General features: G+C 44.0%; 1 protein-coding gene across 1 annotated transcript; it reads right to left on the bottom strand.

Annotated features, from left to right (window-relative positions):
• Nucleotides 1–3,080: 3,080 nt before the first annotated feature.
• LOC136374206 (charged multivesicular body protein 1b) lies at nt 3,081–11,782 on the bottom strand. Its single transcript, XM_066339472.1, has 8 exons — nt 11,663–11,782; nt 9,443–9,540; nt 8,572–8,718; nt 7,688–7,756; nt 7,427–7,534; nt 7,028–7,071; nt 6,653–6,725; nt 3,081–6,067 (listed from the first exon to the last, which is right to left on the bottom strand). The coding sequence occupies exons 1-8, from the start codon at nt 11,676–11,678 to the stop codon at nt 6,023–6,025; spliced, it is 600 nt and encodes a 199-aa protein (XP_066195569.1). The 5' UTR covers nt 11,679–11,782; the 3' UTR covers nt 3,081–6,022.
• Between the last annotated feature and the right edge of the window lie 5,524 nt (nt 11,783–17,306).

Here is a 17,306-nt window from a genome sequence, read left to right as displayed (position 1 = left end):
CCTGCCCATCCAGAAAGCAGCATGGATTTACCTACAGTCAATACAGTACTTAGAGTGGCTGCCTAAAATTCTTCTTAAAAATTAATTAGGCAGCAACATGGAGTTTCCAGGAGCTTCCACTGCACAGATCCCATTCCAGCTGCCTCTCCTGCGAGAGCAGCAGCCCACACAACACTGAGATTTCCTGGTTTCCCTGTGGCTGTAGGAAATAAATGAGCTGGAGCGACTCCGCAAACCACGGGCCTTCCTGCACATCCCTACAGTGCAGGAGGAGGAAAACCTGTGTGGTAAAGAGTATGCTGAGAAAACAGCCTGATTTCCCAAACATCTCCATAAACCTTAATGAAGAGCTTGGGAATACCTGGTTTATTTATTACTCCAGCCACAGACTAAAAAAAATACTCTAAAACTTCAGCAAAAGCATTAAATTTCAAAGACAACCTGGGATATTCCATATTTGCTGCTTTAAACTCACTACACACCAGACAACTTGGGGTTTGGTGAGTATTAATTTCTGCATGTCTAAAATATTTGGATGAAAAAGCAGTTAAATTGTTAAATGTAATAGTTACTACTAATGAATTATTACTTCTACTCTGTTTATACATAAAACTACTCTGCAAAAAAATGTTGCCATTTTACACGGAAATTTGAAGATTTTAAGCAGTGGTTAGATACTTACAGTGAGGCAACTGGATAAGGAATGGCTTTGATACACAGCTGCTGCCAGGAATTCTCTTTTTGTTGGTGTTGTTGAACCTCTCCCTTCTTCTGGCATTAATAAATAAAGGCACCTGCTCTACAAATCAGCAGAAATCTGGAAAATCATTATCACTCTAACACGGAAACGATGCCCATCACAACAGAACAAATGGGGAACGGAGCCTACACGGGACTTAAAAAAAGGGCTCTATTTGTCAAATTACCAGAGGAAAAGTTGATCTTACTGTTATGGACTTTATCCACTTCCAGGTCAGATCAATTAGTCACAGCAGGCTCGTGGAGACTGGAACTAATTTACAACACTCTGAACAGACCCGCCAGCTTCTCCGATGGATTTCCAGGCAAATACTGGGACTTCAGATGGAACCTGGAACTGAAAAACCACTATCAACAGAAATCCAGCTTAATGGTTGCAGTAATGACCCATTTTGCAGCACGAGAAACAAAGCCCTGATTGTGATAAGAATAATGGGAAATATCTCCTGTAGAGACTCCAGGGTTATGTTTATCTAATCTCTGAAAAAAGAAAGGAGTCGTAAAAGATTTAATAAAAAAATACCAAGCATCTTTAAAGGAAGTTTTCAAATGTTTTCTTATCCTTGACAGCTCATTTTGACAAAAATTGATTGTGATAAAGAATTATGAATCAGATAGCAGGGAAATTAAATTAAGCTGATTATTATCTTGTCAGATACACACATTATGTCATGTTCGTTGCTTTAGACTTTTACAAAAAGATTGTTTCACTCAGGCTTAATAAAATTAGAATATCCTAAGCAAGACACACAGGCGTGACTGTAAAACATCTTTGGTTTTAGACACTTAGATTTTATTTAGATTATTTTAAATTTTTATTATATTTTGTTTTATTATCCTACATAATTAGCATACTTATTCTCTAGATTGTTTGGACTATTTAATATGCATATTTAGATTAGAAATATGCAGTATGAAATATTTTATTCCCTGAAATCGCCCCTATTTAGATAAGGGCTGTGATCAGCCTCTGTGCTGAGTCTGTCTCTGGCAGCTCCTCACAGTAACCGGCACCGTTGGAAGAACACGGAAAGCTTTCCCAAAACCTGGATCCTGCAGCCCCTTTGATTTTCCCTTTTGAACCATGTCGTGCAGCTGATCCAGGCTGAGTTCCTTAATAAAGAGCAGCAAAAGGAAGCAGGAGTCTAGGAGATTCTCCCAGTGCATCTTCTCCCAGTGAAAAGCGGCTCCACTGGCACGTGAAATTAGTTACAGATTGTTCACGTCGGGCCCTTCCCTCACGGAATGGTAATGAAGGGAGCTGCTTCCGAAACAAGCAAGGCCACTGACCCTACTCAGGGTTCCACTGGAAAAATACTGTTTGAAGGAAGAAAGCTGGGAGCCAAGTGTTGTTGTGAGCTCAAAGTAGCCTGAGCAAGAGGTGAAGGCAGAACTGCGGAGAGAATCCTGAAATTTAAAGTCAATCCTTCATCAAACCAAAGCTCATCGAAGCTCTGATAAAAAAAATAAAATTTACCACTAAAATCCATTTCCATCAGTGCATACTGAGTGCTTCCTTTTGTATAAAACAGAAGAATTATGACAGGCCATAAGCAGAACGATAACAGCTAAAAACTCTCAAGATTTAACTAAAAATATAATTTTAAACCCAAGTTTTAAGCACAAGGTTACTCACACTCCTAACAGATCTCAGAGACTTAAATTGCCCCCAAAGGCAGCAAAGGACGGTTTTGAAGAATATTTAATGCAGACTGATCCTATTCAGCTGATGGCCCTGTGGATGTGCTGCCAAGCTGGATTTTGGGATCAAAGCCCCGGCATAGGTGCATCCTACAGCGGGTGGATGCTGCCCAGACAAAGGTTCTTGGGAGAGACTGTTCCCTGAACCAACCAGCTTTCCTTTAACTGCTCCAACCAGTCGTTTCTGTGGGATCCATGAAAGCAAAGGCTGAGGTGCCCTCTGCTGGTTCTTGAACGACAGAATAGAAATGTTGTAATTCAAGATGTTTAAGTCTGGGAAAGTCAATCCCAAACTCAAACCCACACCCACCTCCTTGCCAGCAGTCCTTTGTTCTGCGTGTAAGGACAGAAAACCCTCAGAAATATTTAAGGATGGGGCTCTCTCAGACTAAACATTTTTTAAAACCCCATAAAATTAGAGTTTATATTGTTATACTTAATATTAATTACTCCCAAATTGTCCCAAATCTCTCTCAGTAGCACCCACTTTGTTTTCCTCGTTTTCCCCCCATAAAGATTGAATTTTATGGATGTCTTCCCACTGGAAAGACATCCCATCTGCTTGTCCATCCAAGTACAGAGAGCTGTAGCAGTCATACAACCTGGACACATACCCAGAATGAGTTGTCTGTACAATTTTATTTACCACCTGCAGTTACATTTACAAACTGTCCCATACAAGTAAAGCAGTTTTCAAAGTGAACTCAGCCAGAGCTACAAAAATCATTCTCTTCTCTATACATGGCACCAGCCTAACAATCTATGTCTATACATAACTGCTGATTATGTTTAACAAAAATTCACTATTTTTTGGCTCTGAGGATCACCACAAAGGCAACTTGTAAAGTTTTATCCCGTTGCAATAATGAAATTAAAGTTCTTGTTCTTGTTTTGCTTCCCTCTCCTTTCATCCAAAGCTTTGCATGGCTTTGTTTTGGAATTCTAATGAAGACAAAGCTACCGCAAACCAGAAGTTTTAGTAACAGAAGACAAAAATGCTGAGCAAAACCACCCAGCAACATTTCAAGCAATGTTTCGCTTTAGATGTGCCTGCTCATCAGCAAAAATACTGAAATTTTAGCTGGCAATAAGGTTCCAGAAAAGCACAAACAAGTGATTTAACATGAAATGAACTTTACAAACAGCCAACTTACAGAGACAAAACAAGACTGGAGTGAGAAGCCAGAGCTGCTCAGGGAAGAGAAATGTTTTGAGAAGCTTGAAGGGAGGAAGGATGAAACTCAAATATTGCTTTGAGTAACTTTCAGCTTGAAGCATTTCCAAATGTCATGAGGAAAACGTATATATTTAAAATACGAATTCAACCTTCCTAGATGCAGCTCCCATCCATGAGTGAATGCATTTCTCCAGGAGAGGGCAGGAGTTCTGTACACAGAAGCTGCCAGCCCCAAACCCTGGCATGGCTGAAATACACAGCAACTCCTGAAGTGAAGTCAACAGGGAAAAATTCCCTGTCTCAAACACTTATTTCTTCCTAACCCTCATTGCATCACCCCTAGACATAACCTTAATTATATCAGTCAAACCTTTGTATTTGTTAATTCCTTCCAAGGGACAGCACTGGAAATCTGCGCTGGTCCTGGAGCTCACCAGCCTGGGTAAGATCAAAACTCCACAACAATCAATAAAATCATGAAGCTTATTTAACCTTTCTGTTGCAGCAATCTCAGTCCCAGTCTATTTTTAAATCCCTCCAAGGCAACAGACTGGGAAAATCAACCATGTGGGAGCTCAGAATTGCTGTCTGACCCTCAACTAATTCCAGAATGGCCCAAACCAGTCCAACAGCAGCATCATTTTTTAACATCAAAAGAAGCCAGATGCAGTAGCTGGAGCTGTCTGCTATCAGACCTGAATCCCCAGTATTTCATGGACAGCTCCAAGTAAACTCTGGTGTGGAGCGATTCCACAGCAGGAAGCTTCCAGCATTCTCATGATATGAAGTAACTGAATATTGAAAAGCTGAAGGAGGTCCAGCAAGGCAAAGGCACACACACAGCCACCCCAGCTGGGTAGCTGGGTTGCATAGATACACCACGATCTTGGGTTACAATGTTCAGAAGCAGCCAGGGAAGAAAATGCAGGAGATACCTTTCTAGGGTATTTTATTAATCATTTGAAAGGATCCTAGCCAGACTGTGGCTGTCAATAAGTGGTTTTTAAACACCTTCCAACTTCTCCTGTTTACAGAAGGAAACACTCAAGGTGTTTACATTTATTTTTAAGCCCAGTTTCTTTCTAAGAAGTGAAAAGAACCCACTTTTAAACTCACGGTTTTAGTTCAGCTGCCAGTGTGAGCGAGAATCCCACAACATTTCAGGCTGTTTTGTCTACCTTATTTTCCTGATTTTATGATTACAGTAACCTTGATTACTTCAGTACATAACATCCTGCTCAACCCTTGGAATGAGTTGGATAACACATTCAAAATAACATCTGAAGCTGCTCTAAAAAGTTTCATCATTTTTGCACATTTTCATTGAAAAAAATCCTGCTTGAATAAAAAAGAGAGGTTTTTTTCTTTTCTTTAAGCAATTCCCTAACACTGGAAAACCCACGTGGCCCTGAGCACCAGGCAATTAAAACGAGCTCCAAGCCTGGTGCTCCACACCTTCCCTCACCCCTACAAAGACAAAACATAAAACGAGCCCAAAAACATTCAGAAGAGAAGGTGAACGTCACTGTTTATCACAACACATCACAAGTGGACTCAGCTACAAATTTCTACAACCATTTCTTACTTTACAACTGCAACAAGAGTTTGAAGCTACTGAGAGCAGCCAGACCCTCTCACTATGCAGAAATAGTAAGGGATTGTTAAAATTAGCTACTCCCCACAACCAGAATATTACAAACAATGGGGTTTTATCTGCAGAGAGCAACAGACCTGGCAAAGAGTCCAAAAATATATTTTATTCCTCCTGTGCTAAAGTGATGCCACCATACATATCCCCAGTTATATGAAATCAGCTTTTCATAACACATTTTTGAACGAAACTGCTAATTTCAGCACATTGATCCTAACTTTTAAAGACTAAAAAACTCAAAGTCCACTTATTTGTTTCAACAAGTACATTTTCCGGGAGGTCCACGCTGTCCATCCCTGCATGTTCCAGGAGTTTGGCTCTGTAGGAAAATGATCTACGACAATCGTCTAAACTGATATATCAGTTCTCCAACCATAAACGGTTCTCATAATTTTAAAAAAATCATAATTTAAAATATATCTCACTGACACTTCTGCTTTGCTTGGAACTAGAGTGTACCACCATTAGTAGCTGACTTAGAACATCAACTTGAATTTGTGAAAAAAGCTTGCAAAAAATAGATCAACTTCCAAATGTACAGAAAAGGACATTAGAGCTGATATTTTTGGGTCACTTAATGTATTTTAGAAAGAGTAGCAAGCTGGGAGTGAAGTACCCTATATTACACATATTTAAACACCTAAGTTGGACTTTTTTACACCTCAAGTGTAGTGCAGGGTTAGTTCCAGACAGGGAATTTGGAAGCAGCTCCAAAGAACTGCAGCTCTGTTGACTTAGACTTGATCACGTAGGCGGGCCAGTCTCTGTGACAGCTCATCCTGCACAGTTGGAAAACAAAAAGGAAAAAACCAACCATCAGCAACAGTAAAAGCAACTTTTGCCATCTGATGTCCAGCTGATGAGAAATTCTCTCATGGCTTAACAAGATTTGCTTACGACCTCAAGCATGGCCGTGAGGGAGGAGTTTCAGAACACAGAATTAAGCAGAGAAAGGGTTAGGGTTTTGTGGGATTTTTCAAAGAATGTGGAATATTTGATAGGACAAGGGAGCTGAAATCCTTCCCTGTGAGGGTGGGGTGGGCCTGGAACAGATTTCCCAGAGAAACAGTGCCTGCCTCATCCCTGGGAATGTCCAAGGCCAGGTTGGACAAAGCTTGAAGCAACCGGGCTAGTGGAAGGTGTCCCTTAAAACACTGGAAGAGTTTTAAGGTCCCTTCTCTTTAACATTCAACAAATGTATTGTTAAAATTACTTTAATAGCAAGACTTTTAACCACACAGTTTCCTTGGGACAGCTGAAAATAGACTTCAGCAATTTAGCATTCTGTTTCGACTGAGTGAAGCATTAATTCTCACATTCCTTTTGTCCAGAAAACATTGCCCTCACTGAAATCCAACGTTTACCTGTTCTGCTGAGGCCACGCTTGTACCAACAGAACCTGTCTGTCCTTGAGGTAGTTCCATGTTCAGATCAAGGCTAGCAGGAGAAAACAGAGCAAACACCAAGTCAGGCACAGGTGGATCAAGGGGGAAGCACCATAACTGACAGCAGAGGAACAATGAGACAGCAGCCCTTGAACACTCCAAAGTCACACAGCCTGGTGAGTAATTCTGACTCACCACCAGGACAAGTCAGGTATGTCCAGAGGTAAAAGGGAAATTGTGTTTCTTCTCTGATTCCAAGAGACAGACTAATAAAACAAGGGTATTTAGCTTCAGATATAACCAGGAAGGGTTGTGGGAACCAAGATTTACTCGAGAAATAGAAATTTCACCTACCCTGCTTCATCTGCCATTTCCTGCAGGAGCATGTCCACTTGGTTCTACAGGAAGACAAAATGGATAATTGCATTTGGAGCTTCTGACAACCTCTTTTTAGATTTTCAGAGAATAGGAATTATTTTAACAAAGCTGATTTAAAGGTAAATGCCTTTGGCAGAATAGTTTTGTATTTGACCACTAGAAGGTATGAAGTCAAAAATAAGGAGCAGAGGTGCTCAGCAGTTAAAATTACATTAACTGAACTCTCACTTGCAAATAATGCTTCTACAGAATTCAACTTACCTGTAAAAAATCCCAAACATATACCTGAGTGTTTCAAGTGCTGTTAATGAACAGTTTAGCCACATAATTCATAATTTAAGATCACCTTGCTAAAATATATTCTATTATTCTTACTTGTGGTGTTGTTAATGTCGTAGTGTTGCTCATTGTGTCTTCCATCTGTTGTGTTTGAACATCCAGTGTCTCAAACTGATGCTCAAATTTGTCCATTAGTGCAGATATCTATGAAAAATATTAATCAAATCACTTATCTTCAAATAACAGAAGCAATACATCTCAACTGGAAAACTCTTGATTGAATTTCCCTTTCTAAAACTTGTGATTGTTGCCCCTTCTGCTTTTGATGTCAGCTCCAAGACAATCAAGTCTATTTACCTTTTCCAAGTTCATGCTCTTCAAGGTGGCATCCATTGACTTCACCACCCCTGCCATTGACTTTGTTACCTGAAACAAGGGGAAGGAAATTATTACAATGAAAAAATGAGCAGTTTAGGAACAAATCCTTCCCTGTGAGGGTGGAGAGGCCCTGGCACAGGTTCCCAGAGAAGCTGTGGCTGCTCCTGGATCCTTGAAAGAGTCCAAAGCCAGGCTGGATGCAGCTTGGAGCAACCTGGGATAATGGAAGGTGTCCCTGCCCACGGCAGGGGGTGACAGTGGATGGGCTTTAAGGTCCCTTCCAAGCCAAATTATTCTGGGATTCTCTTTTTTCTTACCCAGCTCTCTTATGTCTCTCCACAGACAGTATCAAATAGGAGAGAACATCCTATTGCCATCTGGAATGTCGTATTTTAAACAGCTGCTACCATTCCCAGCTCTAGAAATTAACTCAGCCACTTGAAATACTTGAAATACACATTCTGAGGCAAAATTCACTAAAAATGAGCTTTATACAGCATTCATTTCTGTAGACGTGAGACCTGTCACTGGTAAAGGATTCACCTGGTCCGCAGGTCACAATAAAACTTCAAGGTGAAGAGCAGTAAATAAGCAGTAAGTTTAGCTTAAACAACTATTTGAGCTAATAAAGATCTCTGGAATCACAACCCCTACCTCACAACTTCATTTTGACGGGCAGAATTATCTTTGTGAAACAACCCAAAGAGCAGCCACCAGAGGGAATCCCAGCACCCAATTCCTTGGCTGCCTCTAAAACCAAAAGCTGAAGTTCCCAGCTCATTCCCACCGGGACAAAAACCATTTCAGGGAAGATGAGAAGCCTCCCTGCTTGCCCCTGCAGGACGGGGAGGGGATGCAGTCACCTTGCCCATGGTGACAGCAGTCTGGACCCTGGCTGCCACGGCGTCCACGCGGGCGCTCATGCGCAGGAAGTTGATGGCCTGGTTCTTCTGGCGGATGGCGTTCTCCGCGTGGATCCGCGCCACCTCCATGTTCCCCTTCTGGATGGCCTTGGCAAAGAGGGAGAGACAAAAGGAAAGGCCTTTCAACCCTTGCCAGCTCTTGTACATTAAGATTTCTGCCTAGTCTGTTTTGGCTTTGAAAGAAGCGTTCATTAGTCACTGTATCTTTTTCTATCAAAAAAGAAAACAAATCCATCCCCTATTCCTCCCACAGTCAATCCCAAACATTTCCAAGACGAGAACTCCTAACTTCTTTCCAAGAAAAGCATTGGAAAGGATGCACTTCAAATAGGCAGTTTTGCAGAGCTACAGATACATAATCTCTGTTCCTGAAAACATTTTCAGTCCCAAGACAAAAATGCAGGCACAGGTGGTACAGCTGTATCTCATGGGCAAAAATGCACTAAATCAGCTCAGTCAGTCTCTTCACTACTTCAAGGACTCAAAAGCTGAAGTTCCTCTCCACCAGCCCTTTTAATACAAGCAGATGAACATGAAGTGCTTTTAACTCTGAGAACAACAGTGTCTAACCAAAGCACATACAAGACAATCCTCTAGGGAAGCAGATGCCAGAAGCTGTCCATGAGGATGCACAAAGATTTATCCTCATGTTTATTAATAAGCACAGGAAGATTTGTAGTCACGTTTTTAAAATCACAAACATTGACCACATGATTATTAGCATGCACACCAGGGAAATGAAAAAACACCAGATGTCTTCCTGCTCTAACAGGCAAGCAACAGATCTAAAAACCTTGGTTTTTAGACTTACCTTCTTAATTTTAGCTTTCTCAGCCTTTTCTTCTTTGTCGCATTTTTTGGAGTTCCTGTTGAGCTCCTTTGCAGCAAACTTCAAATTAAAGAGGTGTTCTGCAGTGCAAGTTAAGGGACCAAACCTATTTCAGAGTGATAAATCCAACCACCAAATACCCCCCAAGAGGAACTGAGAGTGGTTCTCTGCTGGCTACTTTCGCTTCCATAACCGAAAGCCTGTGACTGTCAGTGAAATGATGTGGTTTCCTGACTTCCCTGGAACCTCCCCATCCAAAAAAACAGCCTGAAGTCACCGAGGAGGAACACAAGAAATGAACAGTGTAACAGCAAACTGGCTCAGCTGGCCACGGCCAGCTACAAATCAGCAAGATCTTGGATTTAAACTGTTCATCCAGCTCCTTCTCAGCCCTGGGTCATGTGAGTGATCCTGGGCTCCCCGACAGCTCTGTCATCTGACTTTTGGGCAGTGAGTACTTCCAGGCAGGAAGAGAAACTTTAAAAATGAAAGTTCAACTGCTCAAACTGAAAGCGCCAAGAAAACTGTAAGACAAGCCTTCAGAGTGATTTGGAATAACTGCACTGAACTATTACTGACAGAGAATAGAGTGTGTGCTGTGAACACAACAATCAACAAGTAAATCTACAAGTAAAAAGCTTTGTAGGTTTCTTTCCTGCCACCTGTGATATCCCAAGAGGAAGATGCAGCAGGTAGTAAGATGATTAACAATTAAGTGGAAGCACAAAGCTAAACATTACAAGTACTTGAGGTTTCTTCAATATTTCAAGCACATAAGTTATTCCAGAGCCGTTTTCTGCTTTAAAGTCCAGCCATTCCTCTTACTGACAGCAACCTGAAGGCCTCAGGAATGTCTTTGTTATCCTATAAACATCACAGGCAGGCCACAAACAGGTAACATGTCTGACTTTGCATTTAGAACACCTACTAATGTAGGTACCAGTACCAGAGCAGTTTATTTTGAAGTAACTTCCTCAGTTACTCAGCTGGGGAATTTACCTGACAATAAACCAGCTGACCCATACCTGAGGAGCACATTCCTGCTCCTCCCTTCATGTGCCTTTCTCAACACTCGAGAACAAATCCGGGTTTGCCACAGCACGAGTGGAACCCAACTTCCTAGCTCAGTCTGTGACTCACGGTCAGCTGCCCCAGCAATCCTGTCAGTCCCTCCCAGGACAACCGGCAGTGCCAGCACTCCCTGCACATTCCAACCACACTGACACCTCCGGAATCTCTAAGAGTTTTCTGCCCCTGCGCGTTAGGATGGTTTTATACAGCATTAAGGTTTCGGTCAGCACACGCTGGGCTCTGTGTGTAAATTCTTTCCAAGAGCAGGAAGCGCAGCTGACGTGGTGGCTGTTTGGGGCACGGCCCTGCTGACATCACTCCAGTCTATACACAGATGTGCTGTCCCTGCAGCACAATTTGCACTATTTTTAGTTGAAATTGTGCAAATTTTCCTGTTTTCTGCCTCAGGAACTGGGCTGTTCCTCCACCCACCACAGCCCTGCCTCCTCCTCCTCACTCCCAACCAAGGCTGCCTGATCGCACCTTGGGAAGAGACACCGAACTTCCCACTCACTTCCTTTTCCCTTCAGGGCGGTGAAAACAGAGAATCACGGAATACCTAACGCGGTAATCACCGAATATTCTAACTTCTGGAGAACACCCAGTCCAACTCCCCTGCCCTGGCGGGGCCACCTGGACACAGGAACGTGTCCAGGTGGGTTTGGGATGTCTCCAGACAGAGACTCCACACCCCCCACAGCAGCTGTTCCAGTGCTCTGTCCCCTCCACAGAAGGAAGTTTTTTCTTCGTGTTGAGGCGGAATTCCTCGGTTTTTAGTTTATGGCCACTGCTTCTCATGCTGGTGCTGAACACCACTGAACAGAGCCTGGCACCATCCTCTGACACCCGCTGGAGATATCGGTATGGAATACGAGATCCCTTCTCGGTTTTCTCGTCATTAGAAGAGAATTCCGAAGCCGAGAGATCTCAGTCCCTGCCAGTGTCACGCCCAGCCCTTCCCCTGCTCCTGCTGCTGCCCCTCGACCGCCGCCATGAGGGGGGACTCGCCTCCTCGTTCCCCCGAGGGCTCCTCCCGGCGGGGAGGCCTCGCTTGTCACCGCCACCGCCACCTTCCCCGGCCCAGTCCGGCGGCCCGCGGCCCGTCCCGCCCGCCATCCCGCCCGAGGATACTCTCCATGTTGGACATGCTGGCGGCGCCGGGGGGAGCGGCGCGGCTCCGGACCGGGCAGGGGCAGCGCTGGGCCCGGGGCGGCGGCGGCGGCGGCTCCGGGTTCCGGCCCCGTGACGAGCCGAGGCGGGGCCGCGCCTGCGGCTTTGGGCGGGGAGGGGCCGGGAACCGGGGCCGGGAGCCTCGCCCGGCCTGCCCTGCTGTGGGAACGGATATAGCGACGTGTGTGTTTATATATATAGCGTATATATCGTATCGTATATATATCCCGGCTAGCCTGGCCTTGGATGCGTCCAGGGATGGAGGAGCCACAGCTTCCCTTCGAAATCTGTTCCAGGGCCTCACCGCCCTCACAGGGGAAGATTTTCCTCCTAATATCCAGTCTAAATCACAGAATACCCCTGAGTTGGAAGGGATCCACAAAGATCATCAGTCCGGTTGCTGGCCCTGCACAGACACCCCAGAAGTCTCACCTTGTGCATCCCTGGGAGCATTATCCAAACGCTCCTGGAGCTCTGGCAGCCTTCAGGCAATGTCCATTCCCTGAGGAGCCGGCACCCTCTTAGGGAAGAACTTTTTCCTGATCTCCAGCCTTTCCGTGGCACATCTCCAGCCGTTCCCTGGATCCTGTCGCTGTCGCCACAGAGATCAATGCCTGCCCCTCACAAGGGAGTTGTCACTTCGCTGTTTCCCCTCAGTCTCCTCCGGCTGAACAGACCAAGTGCCCTCAGCTGCTCCTCAAGGCACTTCACCATCTTCCTGAGCCCCTCCTTTGGATATCTCTCCTCTCTTTCAGTTTGAATACATCCCCCAGTTGTCCTGTCTCTCCAGTCCCTTGTAAATTAATAGTGTCTCTTCATCTTTCTCGTAAGCTCGCTCATTCAGGTACTGGAAGGCCACAATTAAGTCACCCCAAAGTTTCTCCACAGTGGACACCCCCAGCTCTCCCAGCTTTTCTCCAGAGCAGAGCTGCCCCATCCCCTCTAATCATTTGTGGAGTCCCCTGGGCTGGCTCCAGCAGCTCCATATCCCTCTGGATCCCAGGGCTGGAGGCATCTCTGCAGAGCAGAATCCTGCTCTTCCTGCTGCCCACACTGGGGATGAGCCCAGGACTCGTGGGCTGGGTCAGGTCCAGCCTTTCACCCACCAAGATTTATATTTGACGATATCTTCTGCTGAGGCATCTCAGACAAAAACCTGCCAGATGCTTCTGAGCTGACAGTTCTTCCCAGGTGAAACGCCTGTAGGAGTTGTGGATGCGGTAATAACGCAGGCGTGCTTGTGGCAAATGAGCTGCAAAGAGTGTGGCAGAAGACACTTGAGCAAAGCCAGTAACTAATTATTGTTGATGGTGTCTCAGGAGTCTGAATTTATAGTGATTAAGCTCACTGAGTCCTGGCTGTGAAAGCTTTGAAACCGAGCTGGTGACACCACAGCAGTGACAGACTCCATGTGTGTAATAGGAGAGATCTGCAGGAAGGACCTTTTTATCCAGGAGATGGGAAAAGATGGGATTTTTTGCATCTGATAATTCTCAATATCACTAGTTCACAGTAGTGTTATTATCTGGTTTTAAACCAAGTCTTGGGAAGGCTGTAGGAGAGATTCAACATATTTAATAGTTCTCTGTTTAGAAGAGTCTGTTCCTGCTTGGACAACTATTCTGTATTCAGCCTCCTGGAAGCTTGCACAGTAATTCTCATGAGTAATAGTTTTTTAAATGAATAAGGGTTTCCAGGGTCAGAAACAGACACTAGATCATTGAATATCCACCTCTTTTTTTTTTTCTCTAATATTCCTGGAACTCTCTCATTAGGACACGATTTGGAGGTGGCGGTGATATTAGATAGGAAGTATTAGAGTGGTTGCCTACTCTGAAAAAAAATGATTCATTTCAGTGCTGTCAAAGAGAAGTGAACCTCGCCTAATTACCCACAACAATGTTAGAGAACAAAGCAGTAAAACCTGCTCAGAAACAGGAGCATGCAATGTTCTATCTCAATTAAACCTGGAGAAGCATCAATCAGTGTCACACAGGTGACACAGGAGGGAACACACTGGGCTGCAGCTTCCTCAGAGCTGCTCAGGACGTTAGTTCACAAATTCCAACTGAAATCTCTCTTTCCTTTTGACTGCTGAGGAAATATCTTGGTGGTATACCTTAAAAACCTACCTGAGGTAAAAAAGAAGTAAATTTTATTAGTTTGTGAGTTTTTTACTGATAATCATCACCGGATTTTTATTATTTAAAAACCTCCAAATTTGGAAGAAACACGTTACCAAGCAATCATCTTCAGCAACCTGAATTAAATATGTTATCTACTGTGGGTGCAGGTGTAGAGACACACCGAGATGCTGGCACTGATTGCAGTGAAACATATGTAATTTAATAATTTAGAAATATTTGCGTTATAACATTCTGGAAGTGTAGGAGTGTCCCTCCTGAGCTTTGCTTTGAGCACAGGGTGAGGCTTTGCTCACGGGAGCTCAGTGCCCAGACCCTCCACCGTCTCTCACCCAGAAGAAAAAGAATAACTTTGACGTTGGAGTCCCTGTTCTTTGACATCTGAGTCACCAATGGTTAGGAGGGAATAAAGCTGCTGATTAATCTCTGAACTCTTGGTGGAGACCATCTACCTCTAAAGTGAGGAGTTTGCTGTATCCCAGGTTTTGAAAGGTGAAGGTGCAGTTGGTGGCTTTTTCCAGCCAATAAAATTGTAAATAAATTGGTTTACCTTCAAGCACTCATGGGTGTCCAGTACTGGCCATTAGACTGAAATCACCTTGCACAGACACAATTTCTGAACAGTTCCCTCCTGCATTTTTCATTTGAATTCTTGATAAATCCATTTTAGAGCCCCAGCCATTTTGCACTGAGGTACCAACTCTCAATTCTCAAATCTCTTCCAAAAGCAGCAATTTCAAGTCTACCTCCTGCCTCTTCCCCTCCTACACATCCTCCATCTCATTTTGGATGCAGCGAATATTTATTTTTCCTTAAATTTTATTGAGTTGTGAATTATATGTTTCTCTCACCATAGCACTTTGGAGAAATAAAACTGACAAACTGAGCTGCACAAGAAGATGAGCTAGGAAAGAAGCAAACTGAAAATATGAAAAAAAATCAGAATCATTAAATAAAAGTGCTGGAAACTCAGCAGAATTCAATTTCTAGGCATGATGGAGGTGTATGGATTTGCCAGTTTAATGAGTGCACTTACAGGTGGTAATGGTGTTTAGGGGAGGAAGGTGATGAGGTGGAAAACATCCATTACATAAAATTTTTCTTCTCTGTCTCTGGTGTTTCATCTCAGTCTTTCTCTTTCTTTTATTCTGCCTCCACCATGTTCTTTTCCATCTCCTTTTTCCCTTTACTTTGTGTTTTCACATGCAGGAATTGGCCAACCCAGGATTTGTTAAATATAATGAGCTTTTCAGTGCAGTATGTTACAAACATTTGGCATTTCCTTGATGCCTTTCAGCCAGGCCCACAGGAATACCCTTCATGTTTTGCAAGAGGGAACAAAAGTACATTTTGTTTTCATGGTACCTGAGATCCCATATTGCATAAACCACCCAAACAGTGGCTCTTACTATAAAATTGCATTTTTGAAATGCATCCAAACCTGAATATGACTTTGCCATTAGGTATAAAGGCCACAAACACAGCTTCATTTTTATTCTTGTGATGATCAAATCCTTTAATTTTGACGTAGCAATGATTTCTCTCTGCACAGTGAGATTCTCACGATAGGCAATGGTCACAGGCCCAAGCCAAATGAGCTCATGTGATTTGGCTTGTGAACTGTGACACCGAGAGTGATGAGGATCAATTTTAATCACAATAATTGATCTGTTCCCTGAGTCACTCCCGGTGTCAGTCACGCATGGAGGCGCAAGAGGCAGCAAATGTTAAATTTGGAAGTCAGGAGGTAGAACATCAGAAAGAGCAAATCCAGGTGTGATACAGCACTGCTGAGAACTCTGACCCTGCGAGAACACTCGTAACTAAAATGCAGGGGTTTTAGTGGGTGCAAATAAAAGCAATACATGGATTGGACACACATATTTAAAGCCTACATGCAGTAAGAAGCAATTAAAGTGATAAAGACATTGGGAGATGTGGAATCTTGGCTGCATCTCTGAGGCAGAAGCAGTTGGCCATGGGAGGAGGGATGATGTTATCCCTCAGGATGAGCCAGACAGCTTGGCCTCCTCCTGTTGGATGGAGGACCACTGGCACAGGGACATGCACGCGTTGCCCACCGGCTACTTTGCTTTTCTACTTGCAGCAGATTCACCACAGCAGGAGGACTCTGCATCTCAGAATTACTGATGGCCCAAAATGCTGGTGACTCACTAGATTTCCACTGCAGGTGGTTGGCAACTGAGCGAGTCCATTTCAAAGAGTGAACGACAAATCAGTCCTGCCTTCCGCATGGAGAGACGATGGCAAAATACAGCTCTTCCCACTGCCTGGACCTGGATAAACAGGGATGTTGTCTTGGTTTGGAAGGACAGGTGTCTGCCAGGGGAAGCTGGAGCCTGGGAGAATGTAAACATCCTCCCTCTGAATTATTATAATTTCCAAATTAAGGGGCTTTCAGACAAAAATATGGGAATAGGAATAACAGTTCTTTAGTAGGGATATTAAAAATAAAAATGTAGTAGAACAAAAAACTAATTAAACAAAAAAAAGAAAACACTGGCAGAGTTAGAATACAGCTTGACACCCTTTTGGTCAGGGTGTTGGGAGCAGTCCAATTAAATCCTCCTGGAGTGACAGACGGGGTTCTATAGAAGCAATGATTTGTAGAAGGGTGTAGTTTTCCTCTGAAGGTTCAGTGGTGGTGAGATGAGTCCGGTCTTTCCCTGGGAATCCAGTGCAAACAGGCTGTTGTGCTGTTCTCAATCTTAGATTTTATCCAGGTGGGAATGCTGGGCTCCTCCCCCTGGGTGGAGCCTCTCCCAGTGGGATGATGTAATTGTCTCAGCCCTGCAGTGAGCCTGGATGGCCCATGAACAGCAGATACCTCTGCAGGGAGGATGGGTCCTGGAAGAGGTAAAGAACACTGCCCCAGCTGGTTTTAACAGCTGCCCATTAACAGAAGGCACCTGCCCCCCCTCCTCTGGAGTTATGAGGAATGGGTTATACAAGAGAAGAAGAAAACACCTCCCCAACCAGTTTCAATAGGTGGCAAATAAAAGACACACTTTTGGTTACATCTTGCATTGCAACCCAAGACAGAGGTTCTGGCTATAGGAAGCCAGGTATCTCCCAGTGTAAAAGGCCTGTTGATCCTGGCAGTATTTTGTACCACACATTGCATGGTTGTATCCTAAAATGAGCATTGCCATGACTCAAGAAAATCATTACAAGTAGATGGCAACAACAGGAGACACGGAGGTTACCAGTGATGGTGATTTAATCATAGAAACATAAAATCATGGAAGGTTTAGGTGGGGAGAGACCTTAAACCCCATCCCATTCCTCCCCGTGCCATGGGCAGGGACACCTTCCACTAGCCCAGTTTGCTCCAAGCCCTGCTCAAACTGGCCTTCAGCACTTCCAGGGATGGGGCAGCCATAGCTTCTCTGGGCAACAGAATATTCTTTTGTTCAGCACTGAACTGCTGGTTGTTCTTT

The sequence above is a fragment of the Sylvia atricapilla genome, chromosome Z (assembly GCF_009819655.1).
Source record: "Sylvia atricapilla isolate bSylAtr1 chromosome Z, bSylAtr1.pri, whole genome shotgun sequence".
Classification (NCBI taxonomy): domain Eukaryota; kingdom Metazoa; phylum Chordata; class Aves; order Passeriformes; family Sylviidae; genus Sylvia; species Sylvia atricapilla.
Note: the sequence above shows the minus strand (reverse complement) of the source record. Positions and strands in the feature narration are given on the sequence as shown.